Source organism: Haematobia irritans, chromosome 3 (assembly GCF_050003625.1).
Source record: "Haematobia irritans isolate KBUSLIRL chromosome 3, ASM5000362v1, whole genome shotgun sequence".
Lineage (NCBI taxonomy): Eukaryota > Metazoa > Arthropoda > Insecta > Diptera > Muscidae > Haematobia > Haematobia irritans.
Genome location: NC_134399.1, coordinates 160,934,061 through 160,955,360, shown reverse-complemented (window position 1 = coordinate 160,955,360; position 21,300 = coordinate 160,934,061). Strand labels below are relative to the sequence as shown.

Genomic DNA, 21,300 nt, shown 5'->3' with positions numbered 1-21,300 from the left:
GTTTGAACAATAGAAACACTATTTTGTTTGGACCAATCCTGGAAATATATATGCTTGAAGCAAAATGTGTTTGGGTATATGTTACAGAAGCGATTTTTTTCTGAGGGTGTAGTAAAGACAGGACAGTCACAAAGGTAGTGTTCCCAAGGTCTCATCATCCTCAAAACACATCCTACACATCATCCCCCGCTACTACTATTCGGCCCTCACACGGCCTTCCTGACTGTCGTTCGGATTTTATTAAGAAAAATAAGGAATGACAATAAAATTGTTCTTAACCTCTGCAAGCTTTATTGTCTTTAATCCAAAGATTCAGATAATTTTCCTTTGCTTAAAGGAAAATTTGCTTTACTTCAAAGACGTAGAACTTTAAAGAGGGGATGCAAATTTCAAAAATTCTTTCTTAATTTTTAAAGCAAATGTTATAAACTTTATTTATTTTAAAGGAATTTGTCCTTAATATTGAGTAAATTGGGGATTCTAATATTAAGGTTTCATAATATTTTATATTAGGCTAATATTACTTTTTATGGAGCCAGTAAAGTTCTGTGTATCCAGCAAGCCGTCAAACTTCCAAGCAAAGCATGAATTGATCCTTTACTTTCTGTCCACAGTTTATACACATGAAGTAACGTCCGCCTTCCTATTACGCTGCCAAGAAGAGGCCATTGCAAGGCCCATCTGAACCTTCAATTTTACTATGCAATGTTTACTCTCTCGTGATTTACATGCAGTTTGTACGATTAGTGTGTTGTTGTGTTTTTGGCGGCCGTAATGGAAAAGGAGGCAGGGAGTTGGGACTAGGTTGACAAATTTTCAGTTGGGTTGATTTCACTTTATTGAGTCTGTAGTATAGGAAATCGATAGAATATGCTAGTATTAGGCAGCTCATCAACATCTCACCAACCGAAATCATTTCGACGCCACTCATGTATCCATACTTTTGCTGTTGTCAGCAATGCCCATGAAGGTAGAATATGATGCAGAATTATTTGTCCTGTCATATGTATCTTCGCTGAGGATCATTGCGGACACAGTGGTGTTTGTATGTTCACACTGAAAAAAAAAGCATACTCGGTTCCAAAGATTTTGTCTTTACTTTAAAAAAATTGGTATTGATTCCGAGCCAAAGAAGCGGAGAATACAAGTAAGGATACTTTTAAGACACAATTCTCTTTTAAATTTAGGTTTTGTGTATTTGCTTCTAGGAAGCAAATTTTAATTTTTCGCTTTCTCAGCTTTTTTTCTTCATATGCTAAAAGTCCTTTAAAAACGAGTTAACGGCAACTTTATTTTCCAAATTAGGACTCGACTTCCAGTAGAAATTATGCTTTGTTTGAAGTAAAAAACTTCTTTAAAATAAAGTTTTGAAAAACATGTCCTATATTTGAACGATTTTTTGCTTTGTAGTCAAGATGCAAAAAGACAACAAATTTAAAGACAATTTCATTAAATTTAAAGAATTTTTCTCAATTATTAAAGTCAAGTTGACCTCAGGCTATAAATTTTTTCTTTCGTGTTAAGATACCCATTTTTAAGTCAAATCACTTAATTATAAGGACAATACGACTTCATTGAAAAGTTTATTGACTTTTGGACAAGGAAAATAACTTTATTTTAGAGAAATAATATGCTAAGCAAAATTTGTATTCGTATTTTAAAGACATGAAATCTTTGACCTCACGACAATATTTTTTTCAGTGCATGAGGGATATTTTCTTAAAAAAAAAAAACAGTAATTGATGAGAAAATTAGTAGTAAATTAGTAATTACGAGTATGTAGTAGGTTGTATTCCTACACAGAAAAAAGTAAACGGCTGACCGGTATCAGCCATGTTCAGGTTTTTTTATATCCTAAACCACATAGTGGTCAGGGTTTAATAACTTTGAACTGCCTACCAGAAATATTCATTTTGGACCCCATAAAAAATTTTTCGGATAAACTCAGAATCACCTCCTGAGTCGATCTAGCCCTTGGTGTCCATCCATCCGTCCCTCCATGCATTTCGTGTTCGCAGGATTCCGCTCGCATTTATTAACACTAGCCAATTTTTTCTACATTATCTGCCACTATTTACATATGTAAATATTTTGTTTCCTTTGTTATTTTTAACTTCGTAACAGTTTTTTTATATACACCATCGGAGGGTGTATATAAACTTTGTCATTCCGTTTGTAAAGGTGAGTACTATGTTCAGTTTTATTCACCACAACACTAAATTAAAAGTACAGAAATATATATGAAGACGATTATATTATTATCACGTCTTGTCAAATAATTTATGGAAACGATCCAAGGAATTGATTGCGGACTGTTTTATATTTCTAAATTAATTAATTTAAAAAAGTAACCGTGAAAATAAGGTGGGTTTCAGCTTGAAAACTGAACATAGTACTCAGCTTAACACATCAAAATATTGCCCCCATATAAATGGACCCCCAGATTTCGCTTGCGGGGGTTAGAGACCATATACCAACAGGGTGTTGGTATATGGTCTCTAACAACAACACATAAAAAAGCGGTTCCAACGATTTTGTCTTTACTTTAAAAATATTGGTATTGATTCCGAGCCAAAGAAGCGGAGAACACAAGTAAGGATACTTTTAAGACACAATTCTTTTTTAAATTTGGGTTTTGTGTACTTGCTTCTAGGAAGCAAATTTTAATTTTTCGCTTTTTCAGCTTTTTTTCTTCATATACTATCAAAGTCCTTTAAAAACGAGTTAACGACAACTTTATTTTCCAAATTAAGACTTGACTTCCAGTAGAAATTATTATATGTTTCAAGTAATAAACGTCTTTAAAATGAAGTGTTGAAAAATATGTCCTATATTTGAACGATTTTTTGCTTTGTAGTCAAAATGCAAAAAGGCAACAAATTTAAAGACAATTTCATTAAATGTAAAGAATTTTTCTGAGTTATTAAAGTCAAGTTGACCTTAGCCCAAACATTTTTGCTTTCATGTTATGATACCCATTTTTAAGTGAAATCACTTAATTATAAGGATAATACGACTTCATTGAAAAGTTTATCGACTTTTAGACAAGGAAAAAAACTTTATGATAGAGAATTGCGTCTTCCGTGCTAAGCAAAATTTGCATTCGTATTTTAAAGACATGAAATCTTTGACCTCACGACAATATTTTTTTCAGTGCATGCAAAAATTGGTCCATATCGGGTCTATAATTATATATAGCCCCCATATAGACCGATCTACAGATTTGGCTTGCGGAGCTTCTAAGAGCCACAAATAATCTACCGAAATTTTATTGCCATATAAAATTTTGTTAAAATTTTATTTCTATAGAAAATTTTATCAACATTTTATGTCTTTAGAAAATTTTGTCATAATATACTTTCTATACAAAATTTTGTCAAAATTTTATTTCTATAGAAAATTATGTCAGAATTTTATTTCTGTAGAAACTTTTGTCAAAATGTTATTTCTATAGAAAATTTATGAAGCAACTCATAGTTGGAGAGGAATTTTTTGTAAAATCTTCCAAAACATCAAGAATTCTACCAAACAGTAAAAAATCTGACATTTTTGGTAGACTCGTGTTCATAATTGTATATAGCCCCCATACAAAGCGACCCCCATATTTCAATTCTGGCTCTATAATTACCGCACAAAATTTCATATCGGTTCGTAATTATTTCTTCCCTATATACCGGTCAAGAACTGAATATATACGTATTAATCGACCTTTCTTTTGTCTACTATATATCCCGCATGGACTAACTTACAATTTAGAAGATGATGTCTTAAGCCTTACCATCGGTCGCAACCCAAGTAATTTAATTGTGGATGACTTTAGTAGAAATTTCTACGCAATCCATGGTGGAGGGTACATAAGATTCGGCCTGGCCGAACTTACGGCCGTATATATTTGTTATGTTTGTTTTGCATTCTGATATTCGCTACAGAAAAAAATATTGTTGTTGTTCGACATTATTAAAATCGGTTCAGAGTTAGATATATCATTCGCCCGATATAAACCAATATTACCACAGACGCCAAAGTAGAATTATCATTCTTACTATGCATGCCAAATTTGGTTTAAATCGGTTCAGATTTAGATATAGCTTCCATGTATGTATATCTTTAGATATAGCTCCCATGTACGAGGGCAGTTCGGAAAGTTCTTAGCCTAGCACAAACAGCGGCGGTATAAACAGAAAACAGTTAGTGTTTAGGAAACGTCCTAGTTTCGATCTGGCAACTCCTTCATATAGAAGCAGTTTCAAAAAGAGGCATGCGCAATTTTTTTGCAATGGAAAAATTAGAAATGCCATTAAAAATTTACATAAAAAAGGTTTATCGGGACAAGAAATTCATAATGACATGGTGAATGTGTTAGGTGAAAGTGCTCCTTCATATGCAACAGTAAAAAATTGGGTTGCTGAATTTAAACGTGGTCGTACAAGCATTGAAGACGAACCACGTAGTGGACGTCCAAAAACAGCAACAACAACAGAAATTGTAGCCAAAGTGCATGATATGGTATTAAATGATCGACGAATAAAAGTGCGTGAAATTGCTAATATCATGGGCATCCCAAATGATCGAGTCCATTTAATTTTGCATGAAGAACTACAGATGGAAAAGCTTTCTGCAACATGGGTGCCGCATTTGTTAACAGTCGATCAAGAACGAATAAGAATGAATAGTTCTCAAGCTTGTTTGGATCGTTTTAAGCGAAATAAAATGGATTTTAAGCGTCGTTTCATAACTGTTGATGAGATATGGATCCACCACTATGGTTAGGTTAGGTTAGGTGGCAGCCCGATGTATCAGGCTCACATAGACTATTCAGTCCATTGTGATACCACATTGGTTAACTTCTCTCTTATCACTGAGTGCTGCCCGATTCCATGTTAAGCTCAATGACAACACCCTCAAAAAAATCGCTTCTCTAACATATGTTGCAAACATATTTTGCAGGAAACACATATATTGTTGGATACTGCAGAAACATTAATATGTTTGTTTTATGTGAGTATATTATATGTTTGGAAGCATTTTGAGTCCAAAAATAGTATATGCTTGGAAGAATTCCCCAAAGAAGATTGTCCTCTTTCCCTCACATAATTTTCACTTCCACGAAATTTTTGAGTTCTTCGCATCTTTTTCTGTAATACAAATATGCTTTTTTTTCAAATGTCTATTCTCTTGGTTCCGAATGTCTATTCTCTTTATTCCGAATACTCATTCTAATATTCAAATTAAATAGTAATTAGTCTTAAGCATATAAAATTTTTGGCCTTATCATGAAACAGTTTTCCGAAACAACATACAAGCGGTTTCACAGAAATTGCTCTCATTTCATTATCTCGCTGTGTTATGTTGATATCTTTTTATTCAACCCTCCCGGTTTCCATCTCTATTTATTTCTCTATACTAACTCTCTCTCTCTCTGTCGCTCTCTGAATAAAGTATCACAACATATATATGTTTACTCGAAATTTGTAAATTTATATATGTTTACATTCACATATTATTTTTATGAAACATTCATGCCCCAAACATAATATATTCCAACATATTAACATATGTGTCCCAAACATTTTGTGTTAGTTTAGGAACATTACATGTTTCCACTTAAATATATTGTGTTATTTTTCTAACAGTGAAGGGACCTCCTTTTTAAAGCCGAGTCCGAACGGCGTTCCACATTGCATTGAAACCACTTAGAGAAGCTTCGAAACCCTCAGAAATGTCACCAGCATTACTGAGGTGGGATAATCCACCGCTGAAAAACTTTTTGGTGTTCGGTCGAAGCAGGAATCGAACCCACGACCTTGTGTATGCAAGGCGGACATGCTAACCATTGCACCACGGTGGCTCATCCACCACTATACTCCAGAGACAAAAGAACAATCCAAACAATAGACTGAAGCTGGAGGAAGTGCCCCAAAGAAGGCAAAAACAATTCAAGCACGAGTTGCTTGACCACCCACCTTATTCTCCTGATTTAGCTCCCAGTGACTTTTGCTTGTTCCCAAATCTAAAAAACTTCCTTGCTGGCAAGCGTTTTACCTCAAATGAAGATGCAATTACAGTTGTAAACCACTATTTTGAAAACTATTTTAATCAAGGTATAGAATTGCTAGAAAAGCGTTGGAGTAAGTGTATTGAAGTTTCAGGAGATTATATTGAAAAATAAAAATATTTTTGAAAAACTAATTATTCTCTTTCATTGATAAGAAGTTTCCGAACCGCCCTCGTATATGACAACAGAGGCCAAATTTTAATCCGATTTACATGAGAATGAATTGGGGGAATATCACATGGAGAACGACGGTGAACTATCTGAATTAGAGAGGTAGCAATTTTTGGTTGGTAAAGATGGACTTAAATTGGATAAAAATCCTATATGAATCGAAAACATGAAATTTTTCATGAATCTTGTTTTAACGGCTCTAAACCAAAGGAAAAAGGAAGAGTCCTACATACGAGTACAAGGAAAATATGTGGGCAATGTAAAAACCCCGTCTGTGTGGAGCACAACTGGGTGCAAACCAAATGCTACATTTGCTCTAAATATATACATATTTGGAATTTTTATGTCCTCTTCTTTTATCTGTATTATTTTCATATGAAATACTTCAAAACATATCAACTAAAAGTATCTTAAACCAAAAATACTTACATACATATGTATGTAAATAGTGGCAGATTTTGAAGAGTAATCCAAAAATTGTATTGAAAAACTTTTATATTGTAAAAAATATTGTTAAATATGTACATATTATGGAAGAGCACGAAAAATTAGTCACTGAATCCAAATTGCATAAAAATCGGAATATTGTTGAAATGGCAAGAGTTTCAAAAATGAAATATTTACATTTGTATTTATATAGTGCCAAAGATAGGTTTAACCGACTTCGATAAAATTTGGTACAGATTTTTTTGACACAAGAACGAACGCTATTGAATTAAAGTTATTCGTAATAGAATTAAAGCATTATAGTGTGATTGCTTTATACTTGCTTGGAAGACCACAATGATATCTTTAGAGCCCTCCATCACTTAGTTGTGACTAAATCTTTTGTTTTTCGTGCAATTACTCGTTACTGGCAGTGGACGAAATCCAACAAACTGTTTCAACAACATTCGAAAAGTGAAGGCCACATTTAATCGAAATGCACGACTAATTTAGTTCTGCTCAAGTTTCCAATTTGAGCAGTTTGGGAACAAACAAAATGATTTCAAGCTCTACCGGTAGTAATGCTGGAGACCGCCTTATTCATTGACCGAGAGGTCGAAATAAATGACGAATACTATGATGAAAATATCCTAATAACAGTATTGAAGCCCTTGGACAAACAAACATTTCGGCCGCATACCATGGACATTCCAACAGGACTCTATCGCACTCAGCACGCGTCAATCCAGAATGACTCGAAAATAAGGTTCCTTACTACATTTCTATCGCGAAATGGCCACAAAAATCTAAGGATTTCATTCCGACTTTTGTGCCAGGGACATTTTGGAAAGTAAGGTTGGCACTAAAAAATACCAAAGCGCCGATGAGCTCAAGACGGCGGAGACATTTTCGTGCAGCGTCCCAGCAAAAAAAATTGGAAGTTCAACTTTAAAAGCACTTCCAAAAATGTTCAGTTATTTGAGTCAATTTTTTATAACTTGCTTTTTTCATAATTTTAATGGGAAATTTAAAATTTTTTGTTTCAAGTTGGTTAAAAACAGATTAAGACTTTATAAAATGATACAAATTATTTAAATTTTGCCGAAAAAAATGTTAAATCCATTCTAGAAAACTTGCGTGTTTTTGAAAATATTTGACGTTAAATGCTCCAGACGAACGTAAGAATGCATTAAAAATCATACTTTTTTTTAAATTTATCGATTTGTCGAAATATCACATGTTTTCTTATTTCACATCCAAAACACTGAATTCGCATCACACCTTAAGAAGTGATGCAAATTCAGTGCAACGGCTACTGAAATCGTGGACATGCGTCCTATGACAAGCCCATGTTAAATTCATCGCTTCTGTGCCAATTTTGCCCCAGTGCCGGATCCGAAAAGAACATTTTCACTACTTTTTTGGCGACCCTTTTTTACTGGGGTGTATAGCTTTGTCGGCCGATTGAAGGCCACAATTCGTACCAAAGGTAGTCTATTCGAACAAATCTAAACTGATTTTAAAATTTGATGTTATAACAAAAAAACATATCAGCTATCCTGTATAGGCCACATATAAACCGATCCCAAATTTTTGACTTCATGAAACTTCTGGAGCCGCAATTTTCAAACGAACGGCTATATATTCATTATTTATTATTTTTTTCCTTTTTCTTCCCGAAGTTTTTATGAAATATCCATACACTGAAAACACTTATCCAGCATAAAATAAAATAAATGTTTTTTTTTTTTTTTTTTGTTTTTATGTTTAAAAGATCACATGTGATTTATTGTTATTTTACTAATTATGTGCTTATATAAAAATCTATGTTATATAAATTGCATAAACGGCGATGACATATAACAACAAATAGCATCATAACGAACGTTGAATAAAAAACGTTAATAAATATATCAAAACCTATAGAAAGAAAGATAAGAAAATAGTATTGAATTGTTTTAAATAATACGAATTTGAACATTATTGTTTATGTATATATAAATAGGAAAAAAATGCATTATAATGAGTAACAAAAACAAAACTAGAAAATAATAAGTATACATTTAGAGTATATATATTTCTTAGATAAGTCACATAGTGTTTTCCAACGATATCGTACTGAAATATCTAAACATAAATGTACATACGCGATTAGGACTTCCGGGATTGTTAATTTTTTTATTTATATCTACTTTCTAAGACAAATCAATTTAACCACAATGGTTTAGGAATAATACACATCTACTAAAAAGGACTACATCAACATTGCAATAAGTTGAAGAATGTCGGCACAATGATATCTTATTGTTAGTTATTTTTTTATCATTTATGAATAGGGTGTACGAGGGTTCACATTGATCATTTCTGCGTTACTGCAAAGAGAAAGGAAATATGTGGGTATAAATTATGTTAATATTAGTAAACATAGATATATTATAAGCGGGTAAGGTATATGGCTTTTGAAGGAGTGAATGTGATCTTGAAATGGATACATGTAATACATTCGCATTTCATGATAACCCAAGAAGTACATTTGGTAAGCATACGATATGGGATGATATGGCAACATGTCTTGAAAATGTTATTCGAATAAAATCTCCTGCGTCAGATTTGACTGCACACAACAAAAAATCTGATTCAATCACGAAATTAATTGATCGAATTAATTTTTTAATTGAAATGTCTTCAATCACGAAAATAATAGTATCAATCACAGTTTTAATTGGGCATAGAAAAAATTCTTGATTTCATTAGCAAATTTCAATTAATTTTTTAATTGATTCAATTAAAAATTTAATTGATGTTGATTGCAAAACTCAATTATTTTTTTAATTAAAAAAGGTCAATATTTTCAATTACTTTTGTTTGAAATACATTTTTAATTATAAAATAAAAAAAATGTTCATCACTTTTTTTAACTGACTTAGCCTTTCGAATTTGATTAAAAAGTTAATTGCATCAATAAATTGTTTAATTGAACATTTTAAAAATTTCAATCATTTACTTAATTAACTTAATGTTTCTACCTTGATTAAAGGTTAATTGTATCAATTAATTTATTCATTGAAAACATTTTCAACTTCAATTAACTTTTTAATTGGAAATATTTTGGTGATATTTTTTTCTGTGTGTTGTTTCGGCAGACATGATTGATAAGAAGCTCAAGGTCAATGAATACGAAAAATAGCATAAGAACAAATCGGATGTACGAAACGATTAACTGCATATTCCTGCTTCGACCGAACACCAAAAAAGTTTTTCAGCGGTGGATTATCCCACCTCAGTAATGCTGGTGACATTTCTGAGGGTTTCAAAGCTTCTCTAAGTGGTTTCACTGCAAGGTGGAACGCCGTTCGGACTCGGCTATAAAAAGGAGGTCATTGAGCTTAACATGGAATCGGGCAGCACTCAGTGATAAGAGAGAAGTTCACCAATGTGGTATCACAATGGACTGTCTAAGTGCCACCTAACCTAACCTAACTGCCTATTCATACAACTTTCACTCTCCTCGAAACGAATCCCAATTGATTTTATGACAAAATTTAAGTTCTGTTTGTAAAGTCGATTCAAATTACACAATTAATATAAAAAATATTAAACAAACAAATGTATAAAATGCAATATCGCAAGAAATTTAGCCATTATTATTGTTCTCATTTCAGCTTAATCCCATCCATTGACTAAACTACAAGAGTACACCCAGAGAAGGAATATGTTCACCTCAAACATGTTTTAAGAGCAAAATGTTATTTTTGGATGGTGAACATGTAACATGGTTTTCCCAACCATGTTATTTTCTCGGAATCATGTATCTGATTTCGGCAAGAAGGTTATATTTGACGAGAAAATAACATTTTAGTGACAAACATGTTACATGGTCACCATACAAAAATAACATTTTGCTCTTAAAACATGTTTGAGGTGAACATATTCCTTCTCTGCGAGTACTCTTGTAGTTTAGGCAATGCACCTGAAACATGTTTTAGGTGATCATATTCCTTCTCTGCGTGTAGTTATTTGGGCAAACCCCTTTAGACTGCAAGATGCTCGACTATCAAAAAACCTTTTTTCGGTAGGTTCAAGTGTAATTCACTTTGGGTTTAGTAAATCATCCGCATTTATTCTGATGCTGATGAAAAATGTGGTAGTTCCAAAACGGCCGTCCATCAAAGCATCTTGCAGTCTAAAGGGCTTTGCCCAAATAAATTTGACAAACATACTTTTCCTCTGTTGGTTAAACTACTCTTGTATTTTAGTCAACGCATGGTTTTAAGCTGATATCAAAACAATAATAGTGATTGAAGAAGAAACCAACTATAATAAACGCAAAACAAGGAGGAAAGAGCAAGCACGCTCAAAATAAATGCACTCAAATCAATGATTTGTCTTTGGCAAAGAAAAGTTGCAAATTTATTAATAGCCCATACAGATTATGCACATAATCTATATAAGATTTTGGAAGTATAATGTTAATGAGGTATAAGGCAAAGTCGACCAACAAAAAACGATTTTCGGGAGGTTCAAGTGTAATTCATTTTGGATTCAGCGAATTAAGTTTCGCTGCAAATAGAGAATGCTGATGAGAAATGTTCCCTTATTCACATTGAGTAGTTGGAAAAGAGTAAAAAGATACCCGTGGATAATTGATGTCATCACCGTCACGAAGGCCTATTTTGCATACTTCAAAAAAACGTAGTTTTAAAATGGTTTAATAAAGTCGCTGGTGTGTTCCATTTTTTCCAAAATATTGTTTTTGTTTTCTAAGCTAAGAACTTATGGGACCACCGTTGTTGTGTTATCATCTATTTAGTGTTGTGCTACATCAGCTCGTATCCAGATCGAGGAACTCTGCGACTAAGAGGGGATGCATAAAGAATGATCTGGTAGTGAAGCGAGTAGGTTTGGCTAGACAAGCGAAAAGATAACGTGTGTTATGTGGGACACACGCTGCTCTGATAGGTAGGAATTGAGGCAGCTGCACTTGACAGATTTTATGGTGTTTTCTTTTCTGAAAAAAGGTGCATTGCCTTCATTTTGTCTGTACACAATGCTCATTTTTAAAATATTTCTAGCAACCCAAAAAAATATTATCATTTCCGCGGGCAGAAAAGAATTCAAAGGAGAAACAGGGCAATCGCAGCACTCTCGTTTGTCGGCAGTGCTGAAAATGCCCGCAATTTGCCTATATGCGTGGCACTATTTTCACAACAGAATTCGTACTTTTGCCTGCTTTTTTAGATAACAACCTAAAAAGATCATTTTCCGGGCAAAATGCAAAAAATGTGCATTTTTTTACAAGAAAATAAACACCATTAGTATCACTTGTCTGAGGTGTCCACACTGGCGCTGCCTAGTTTACCACAACATGGTTTCTTCGACCCCACCCCGAGTGTTGCCAGCAAGCGTCTTGAGGACCTTGTTTCTACTGCGGAGCTTATCACAAATTTCAGTAGCATGGGCAGACCACTTGAAAAGGAGAATCTTGGAGGTAAATTATACTGTTTTCTCCTTCGACTCTGAGATTCAAAAGACTGTGTAATTCCGCCGTCAATGTAGTGAACAAATGGACCACCATCATAAATGTCGTTTTTATTTTTAAAATGTATATCAGGTATTTTAGGGTCTTAATTTTCATAATTTCAAATTTCTAAGAAGATCTAGGTAACCAACGGTTAGTTTTTGCTACATAATTAAGATCTCGGGAATAGGGACCCAAAAATTTTATCGATGAGATTTAGTTGAAGATGACCAAATAGAGATATGACATATAATATGACATATAAGCAGGTTGATATGGTAGCAGTCGAAGCAAAATTTTTTTTATCGAAGAGAGTAACTGATAAATTTATCCTTTAGTACAACTAAGAATATGATCAAAGGCTACTTGAAGTACAAAGTATTAAAAGGGGGTCGCCGGTTCCATTTTAATTAAACATGAAAATGCATAAAATTACATACATATATTTATAAAGTTTCACAAATCAATTTTCAATTTTTTCACTGTCATGATATGCTGTTTTTGTATCGTAATGCTCAAATGTAATTGAATATAGCAAATGTATTAATGCTAAATCTGAATATTTCCTACAAATTTAAAGTATAACCACTCAACTGTTATAAGACCAAACTACGAAATATTATTTTAATTTGGAGCTAACGCTATAGTCTACAGACAAATTCTATTAATCAAAGTACAAGCACTAAAATAGAAAAAGCGAGGAACCTATCAATATGAAGGACTCACGCAACCATAATTTCAGGCTCTGGATTTAAAATGTTGCTATACGAATAAGGAAAGTGTGGCGTTACAATTATCGGATGCCTAAAGAATAAAAATTTATTATAAGTTATTGAATGTCATATATTTGACGTTTTATTGAGTGAGTTTATAATGACAAATTGTTGTGGAAATTAAAAACAAATGCGAATCTTGTGTCGTTTGTACCGTCATTTAATACATAAAAGAAAAAGTTTTAACATCATGAAACATTGATGAAAAATGTTTACCCTTCCGGGTTTATGCCATAAACATTTTACTGAAAATTAACAAATCTACGATGAGAAACCGATTTTAAAATATTATAAATACATAACAATGCTGGCGACATTTTAAGAAAACTGAATCGGACAACCGTCCTGGACATAAAACCAAAGTGGAGACAATAATCAAACATCGTAAACCAACGTCTGATTACTAATGAATTAAAATCAATAATGCAGCAACCACACAAATAAATATTTTAAAAACCTGAAATCTAAGTGATTACTGCAAATTCTCTATACATTTAAATTATGATCGCGTCAATGGAATTAAATCCGTGTGTTGTGCTTTGCACGACAAAAAGTTATCAATTAGATAATTGTGGCAAAAGGCATATAAATTAGAAATAAATACGATATTACCTAAATCTATCTTAAGTATGTATTATTATTTATCAACGAATTGTAGACTTATCCAAATAAACAAATATTGTTTTAAATTTGTATATATTGACCCGAAGAAGGCTTAGGCTTAGTTAATACCTAAATGGGTTGCGTAAATCCCAAAGATTCCGGGTCATTGCTGTACAATGCCCTATTAGTAGGAATATTACAATACTATTAAAGAACGAATTCAATAATAATAGGAGTAGGAATGTCTGTTAAACATCCACAGTTCAACTCCATTCATATTTTCGTAAATATAAAACAACATTTATGGCAATATATCAAACCTTTTGCTACATTTGATATGTATAATTAATAACGCTATGCCCAAAACTAGACAAATACATCCGACCACAATGTAAGCAATACCCAAGAAAGGATTCTTTCCACCCAGCAAAGATGTGGTTGACAATATCATCTTTTTGGATCCATCGAATGCCGATACTGGATATTCTGTAAAAAGTAAGGATATTGAAAATCTTTAAATTTAATTAATACTTTAAGGAACACAATACTTACGGTACTCAATATGCAGCGTATATTGTCCACTCTTTAAGCCATTTTCAAAATTCGGTTTACTATGATCAATGCGTCGATAAAGTTTACGGAAACTAGGCAAAGCCGCAGTACGCATCCAAACAATTAAATCTTCATTCTGAAAAAAATAAACGAAATATATAAAATAAGAAACAAGAAGGTGTTCATCGCAATTGGATGCTGGAATACACATGTCGATTTCCGACCAAAGCTATGGATATTTACTAGTCAAATTCTTTATACATACCTGAAAACCATTATTATCTGGGTTATTGGGATCTAATTGCCATAATTCTTTGCTCCAAAATTTAGGTTTGGCATATTTTCCTTCAAGTACAGATTGTAGATTTCCTTGTGGATTGCGGAATTTCACTTGTTTATCCGATGGCCATGCAATACCAGTGTTTAACAAAGGAACAGAATTTCCATTGTAATCTAATGTTAGTGTGTCTTCAAAAACATAAATCTATTAATATTGAAATGAACAAATGATCAAAAGTTTACTATTTACCATTGAATAACGAATTGGCAATTGCTCCACAGGGTGCAATTGGAATTTGTGCACCTGTATCAGTATCTTCGTATGCAAATGGCACACAGTCGGTGGACGGTGTTGGTGATAAACGGCCCAGCAATTGATCGTCATCTCTTGATTTTACATAACGTCTATGATTTTGATAATAGTTACTGAGACCATAATACATGAAAACATTGCCCTATTATAAGAAATAAATAAAATATGGAGAGGGATTAATATATTTTTTTGTATTTAATTATAACGAAACCTATTTTTGTTATAATTAATGAAGAAATCATAATATATTAAATATGAGGTAATCGTACGTATTGTTATCTTCAAAATTTCTAATTGGAATTGTGGCGAATAATCTCGTAATACACCCAAGTTTTTTCGTCGATATGTGACAATGGATGAAACATGGCTCCATCACTACACTCCTGAGTCCAATCGACAGTCGGCTGAGTGGACAGCGACCGGTGAACCCTCTCCGAAGCGTGAAAAGACTCAAAAGTCCGCTGGCAAAGTAATGGCCTCTGTTTTTTGGGATGCGCATGGAATAATTTTTATCGATTATCTTTACAAGGGAAAAACCATCAACAGTGACAATTATATGGCGTTATTGGAGCGTTTGAAGGTCGAAATCGCAGCAAAACGGCCCCATATGAAGAAGAAAAAAGTGTTGTTCCACCAAGACAACGCACCGTGCCACAAGTCATTGAGAACGATGGCAAAAATTCATGAATTGGGCTGTGAATTGCTTCCCCACCCACCGTATTCTCCAGATCTGGCTCCCAGCGACTTATCTTGTTCTCAGACCTCAAAAGGATGCTCGGAAAAAAAAAAATTTGGCTGCAATGAAGAGGTGATCGCCGAAACTGAGGTCTATTTTGAGGCAAAACCGAAGGAGTACTACCAAAATGGTATCAAAAAATTGGAAGGTCGTTATAATCGTGGTATCGCTCTTGAATGGAACTATGTTGAATAATAAAAACGAATTTTGACAAAAAAAATGTGTTTTTCTTTGTAAGACCGGGGACTTATCAGCCAACCTGTTATTAAAGTATTTTCCGGTAATGCCCCAAACCATTCACTAATTAAGCTCAAAGATATAATTGAACAAGTATATACAGCAGTAAGTTCGGCCGGGCCGAATCTTAAATACCCACCACCATGAACCAAATATTAGGGTTTCCTTTGAAATTTCAGGAGGGCTTGAGGACTTGAGGACACTTCCCGAAGATAAATTTAAAGATTTCATCCATGAGGACTATATCAGATTCTGGATTTATAAGAACCATTTTTGTTTGAGTTTTAGAGGAATCATTAACATCTCTTGTAAGTGTGCAAGAAAATTATAAAATAACGTCTTGATTTGAAATCTTAAATCTGTAGAACTAAAATCTGGAAATTTTACATTGAGTTTCAAGCAATTTTCATGATCAGTGCGACTTCTACACCCTCAAGAAGTGAAGTCGGTCTATATGGAGGCATTACCAAATGGACCTATAAAAACCTAATCCGATACACGTTTTTGTGAGCCTAAAATACCAGAATATTTACAATTTCAGGCAAAATCAGATAAAAACTACGGTTTCTAGGGCTATACCAAAATATGGACCGATCCTCACCATTTTCGGCACACTTCTTTATGGTCCTAAAATACCTCTAGATTTCCAATTTCAGACAAATTGGATAAAAAATAAGGTTTCTATAAGCCCAAGACCCCAAATCGGGAGGTCGTTTTATATGGGGAACATACCAAAACATGGACCGATACTCACAATTTTTGGCACACGTATTTGTGGTCCTACAATACCTCTAGATTTCCAATTTCCGGTAAATTGAATAAAAACTGCGATTTCTATAAGCCAAAGAAGTAAAATCGTGAGATGGGTTTTTATGGGGGCTATACCAAAATATGGACCGATACTCACAATTTTTGGCACACGTATTTGTGGTCCTACAATACCTCTAGATTTCCATTTTCAGGTAAATTGAATAAAAACTGCGGTTTCTATAAGCCCAAGAAGTAAAATCGGGAGATCGGTCTATATGGGGGCTATACCAAAATATGGACCGATACTCACAATTTTTGGCACACGTATTTGTGGTCCTACAATACCTCTAGATTTCCAATTTCCGGTAAATTGAATAAAAACTGCGATTTCTATAAGCCAAAGAAGTAAAATCGGGAGATGGGTCTATATGGGGGCTATACCAAAATATGGACCAATACTCACAATTTTCGGCACACGTATTTCTAGTCCGACAATACCTCTAGATTTCCAATTTCAGGTAAATTGAATAAAAACTGCGGTTTCTATAAGCCCAAGAAGTAAAATCGGGAGATCGGTCTATATGGGGGCTATGCCAAAACGTGGACCGATACTCACCATTTTTGGCACACCTCTTTAAGGTCACAAAATACCTCCAGATTTCAAATTTCAGGCAAATTGGATAAAAACTACGGTTTCTATAAGCCCAAGACCCCAAATCGGGAGGTCGGTTTATATGGGGACTATATCAAAACCTGGACCGATACAGCCCATCTTCGAACTTGACCTGCCTGCAGACAAAAGACGAGTTTGTGCAAAATTTCAGCACGATTGCTTCATTATTGAAGACTGTAGCGTGATTACAACAGACAGACAGACAGACAGACAGACAGACAGACAGACGGACAGACGGACATCGTTATATCGTCTTAGAATTTCTCCCTGATCAAGAATATATATACTTTATATAGTCGGAAATCGATATTTCGATGCGTTACAAACGGAATGACAAACTTATTATACCCCCGTCACCATTCTATGGTGGTGGGTATAAAAAAGGGGACAATAACAGAATTTTCATTTTATAACCATATTATGTGAACCCGAATAAAACAATCCAGAAATTTACTGTGTCATATCAAAGATAAATGCCAATATAAAGCTATTAACTTTAATTTTGCCTTATCGTAACTGATTGGCTTATGTTTTTACCAAACTAAAAAAAGCGATTAAATATCTTCTAGATTACTACACTATCAGGAGTTCCCAACCAAAATGTCTAAACATGTTTGGTATGTCTTGGGTACTCCAAATTATTTGGACCTTACGGGATCACTATTGAACTGATAATTTAATTAAGTTGAATACATTTACCCTATAATAAAGAAAGATAACTTAATTAAATGCTATCGATTGTTGTATACATTATTACCTGTCTTTACACGAACGACGACAACCCAAAAACTACTTAAAATGTTTACTATATATACATATATATATCGATTTGTGTGTTCTTAACATACAAACTTGGCCTGTGTTTCCAAAGAAATATTATACCACAATCCCTCGATTTACGCCGTCTCGGTTTACGATGTTTCGATTTACGTCGTCAACCTTTTTGTTCCACCCAACTTCGATTTACGTCGTCGATTTTTTTAGACTTTATCAGAAACGCCTTCCATAAATGAAATAAGTACCAACGATGATGACATCGAAACATTTATTTCCGAAATTCTCACCGAAAATTTCTGATTCAAATTCTGATTGATATTGCATATATAACGCAATTGTCGAAGTGGCGATGTTTTTTAATATGTATACAACGTAACGGTGTTATATTTTTTTATGAACTTAATTTTTAAACCCGATATTTTTGAATAATGAATTGTTATTTTTTGTTTATATGTTTGCTTTATGTATATTGTGTACACGTACATACATACATAGTTAAATGGACTTAGAAGTATGACCAATTTTTAATTCGGTTTACGTCGTTTCGATTAACGTGGTCAAATTCCGGAACCAATCACGACGTAAATCGAGGGATTACTGTATATAGTAAATTAAATTGCTACAAATATATTGCTACACTCTTTTGCATAAATTATATACAAGTGGTACATTGTTTTGGTTGGTTTATGTATTTCTTTTTTAATCGAACTTACGCCCACTTTCCCGCCCCTTCCAAACGTGAAACCTCATCCACATAATGTAGGGACAGCGCACACACCATGATCCGGACCATGGCGGGGTGGAGGCAGAGGGATATAACCAGCTACAGAGAAGAGCTCATCGGCCGGATATATTACACCACAAGGCTAAATACTAGCTGATAGATTGATTTAAAATAATGCACATCCTAAAAATAGGCTCTACAGAAGCATAATTCGAACGTTGAAAATCTATGAAAAGAAACTGGTAATTCCTGGAATATTTATCCTAATCCTAGATATCAATTCCGAGCATGGAATATCACTACTAACTAACCTATACACCATCATAGAGCTCAAAATTACTAATTTTTTGCGCTTGTTCTAATTCCCTTTTTGGGAAACACTGACCAAATAATACAATACAATAGAAAATTAATCCTGTCATACTCACCACAAAATCTTTTTCCAAAGTAAAGGTTATTTCACATTTACATGAAGAATTGATATTCTGTCCAATATATTGAGAACATGTTAGATTTTTTTCGCCTGCCTTGAGACAATCTGTGTAGTCAATTATGTGTTCGCTGACTTCATCGGAAAAGTAGAGCAAAGCTACTCCTACTGGTATGAAAAGTATTCCAATTATAAAGAAGGTTGGAAGAACCGTTCCAGCCGTTAAAACAGGTTGCCATGCTGGTAAACGTTGTTGTTTAAAAGCAGAATCTGAATAATATAAATAAAACAGGATATTAGTAGAAAAACAATCAATAATCACAGGTGTTATTGATTCGTTGTCAGGTCATACATAGACTCATTGATTATGCCACCTTATCCCTTTTTTAATTATTTATATTTGGTATATGGGTACATAGTACATACTGCGTTTACATTATTAGTCATCATGCGTACTGCGTTTATTATTATTATTATCTTTTACCCAATTCCCAATAACACAATCAGCAGGTAAGACCATTTTCTTTTAATCAAAAGCAAAAAAAAGACAATTCTTACCAGAAGGTCGTTTGGACTTTTGTTGGAGTCCCTGAGTTTCCACTGGCTGCGAAGCCATAATTTAAATAAGTTGTATGATTTTTGTATTAATACTGACTATAAACACTTTATCCGAGAATAGAAATACGAGTTAAACCACCAACAATTTTTATGAAAAAGCTGATATTGACATTTCTATTCGATAGCGATGGTATTTGCACTGTCTGATTTATCGAAAAGTTGACAACGAAACAGTGTTGCCTACATGTCTACAAGCAATGAAATTTGGTTTTAATAGGCATGTTTTATTATAAAGAAAATTAAAGGGTAAAAAAATTTTAAAATATTGCGAAATAAAATTCACAAACGAAATTTTGTATTTATTAGAGCTTTCACCCAAGATAAATCCTGCCCGAAATCCAGGGATTTTCGGATTAATCCCGGGATCCCGAAAAAATAATTCCAATGTGTTAAATTTGTGGTTTTTATCATTATTTATTAATAAATTGGAGTCTTCATTCTGTGCAAACGGCCCTTAGATTTCATACCTAACAAATTGAGTTAATAAACATTTATGGTACACCTTGAGTTTTTCATCAAAAATCGAAGTATAAGATAAGGCTCTCCTTTGAACAATGAGTTCATGTAAAATGGAATTCGTGACACATAAAATAAAAAGCAATGATATATGTCCGTCGACAATATCCCTGCCAACATTTTTTGAATTTGGGGGCGCTTCTGAGAATCCCCACTACGTCGAAAACAATCATATACGACATCAAAAACTCGTCGGAAAAGCGCCGTCACTATTGAGAAGTTGTACCACGCCAAGTTACTACGAAAAAGTTTTTCATCAGTGCTATTATTATGCGCTTTACAGACTATCAGTTATTCCGGACGACAGTGCTCGTGTCGAACATATCCCATATATTGTGCACACTATAAGTTAAGTCCGAAGGCATAATCGATACTGCTGCATGTTTATGGGCTCGATAACACATTTACCGATTATTTAGTCATCACCGACAAGTCGTATCGATCCGACACACTGTAAGATTCTTTACAAACACCGACATTCCGTCCGGAATAACTGATAGTCTGTAAAGCGCATTAGGTGCCTATTTAGATCAATTTCGAAGGACGCCAATAAGAACCCCTGCAAACTATCAGAAAAAGTGCAGAAAGGTAATTGTAGAAGAATCATTGTGGTCAAGTAAAACACGATTGTGTAGATGTTTATTGATTTGATTAAACATTTATAATTTCTTATAAATATAACATTTTTCGGTTTATCTCATCACGTTTAACATAATTTTTTGCATTAATAAAAGAATGATGTTGAGTTTTAAGTAGCAAGTTACATATTGCAGCGTCTATCAGCCAGTTTGTTTATTTTCGATGGAGACAGCGTGCCTGGAAAAATATTTGAAAAACGATCACTTTATTCTATTTGGAAAGTCGAAAATTGTTCACCATATACCTTTCACAATTTTAAGCGTAATATCTATGTTTTCAGAACTTTATTTTCGTTTTTATTTAAATAAAATATAACAAGCTGGTTGCGCTTGGCGTTTCACAAAAAATAAAATGGCTCTTCTAACAGTAGTGATGGCAAAATACTTTCATGTACATTTTGTACTTTTTGATATGCTTCCCCCATCACAGTTCACGATGGTTGTGGTGACATTTACGAGTCTGTGGTAGCGATGAGGATGAAATGGAACTTTGAATTGCTGGCAGGGATGA

General features: G+C 33.7%; 1 protein-coding gene across 4 annotated transcripts; it reads right to left on the bottom strand.

Annotated features, from left to right (window-relative positions):
* Positions 1-8,409: 8,409 nt before the first annotated feature.
* Positions 8,410-19,756, bottom strand: Cdc50 (cell cycle control protein 50A). 4 transcript variants are annotated; one of them, XM_075298982.1, is made up of 8 exons: positions 19,576-19,755; positions 19,016-19,287; positions 14,628-14,832; positions 14,364-14,566; positions 14,099-14,234; positions 13,867-14,032; positions 12,897-12,974; positions 8,410-8,572 (listed from the first exon to the last, which is right to left on the bottom strand). In XM_075298982.1, the coding sequence occupies exons 1-8, from the start codon at positions 19,631-19,633 to the stop codon at positions 8,566-8,568; spliced, it is 1,125 nt and encodes a 374-aa protein (XP_075155097.1). In that variant the 5' UTR covers positions 19,634-19,755; the 3' UTR covers positions 8,410-8,565. The 4 variants fall into 4 exon arrangements, with proteins under 4 accessions (XP_075155097.1, XP_075155099.1, XP_075155096.1 ...); XM_075298981.1 differs by lacking the exon at positions 8,410-8,572 and adding an exon at positions 8,711-9,024 and having other exon boundaries at positions 19,576-19,756; XM_075298984.1 differs by lacking the exon at positions 12,897-12,974 and having other exon boundaries at positions 8,413-8,572.
* Positions 19,757-21,300: the final 1,544 nt, after the last annotated feature.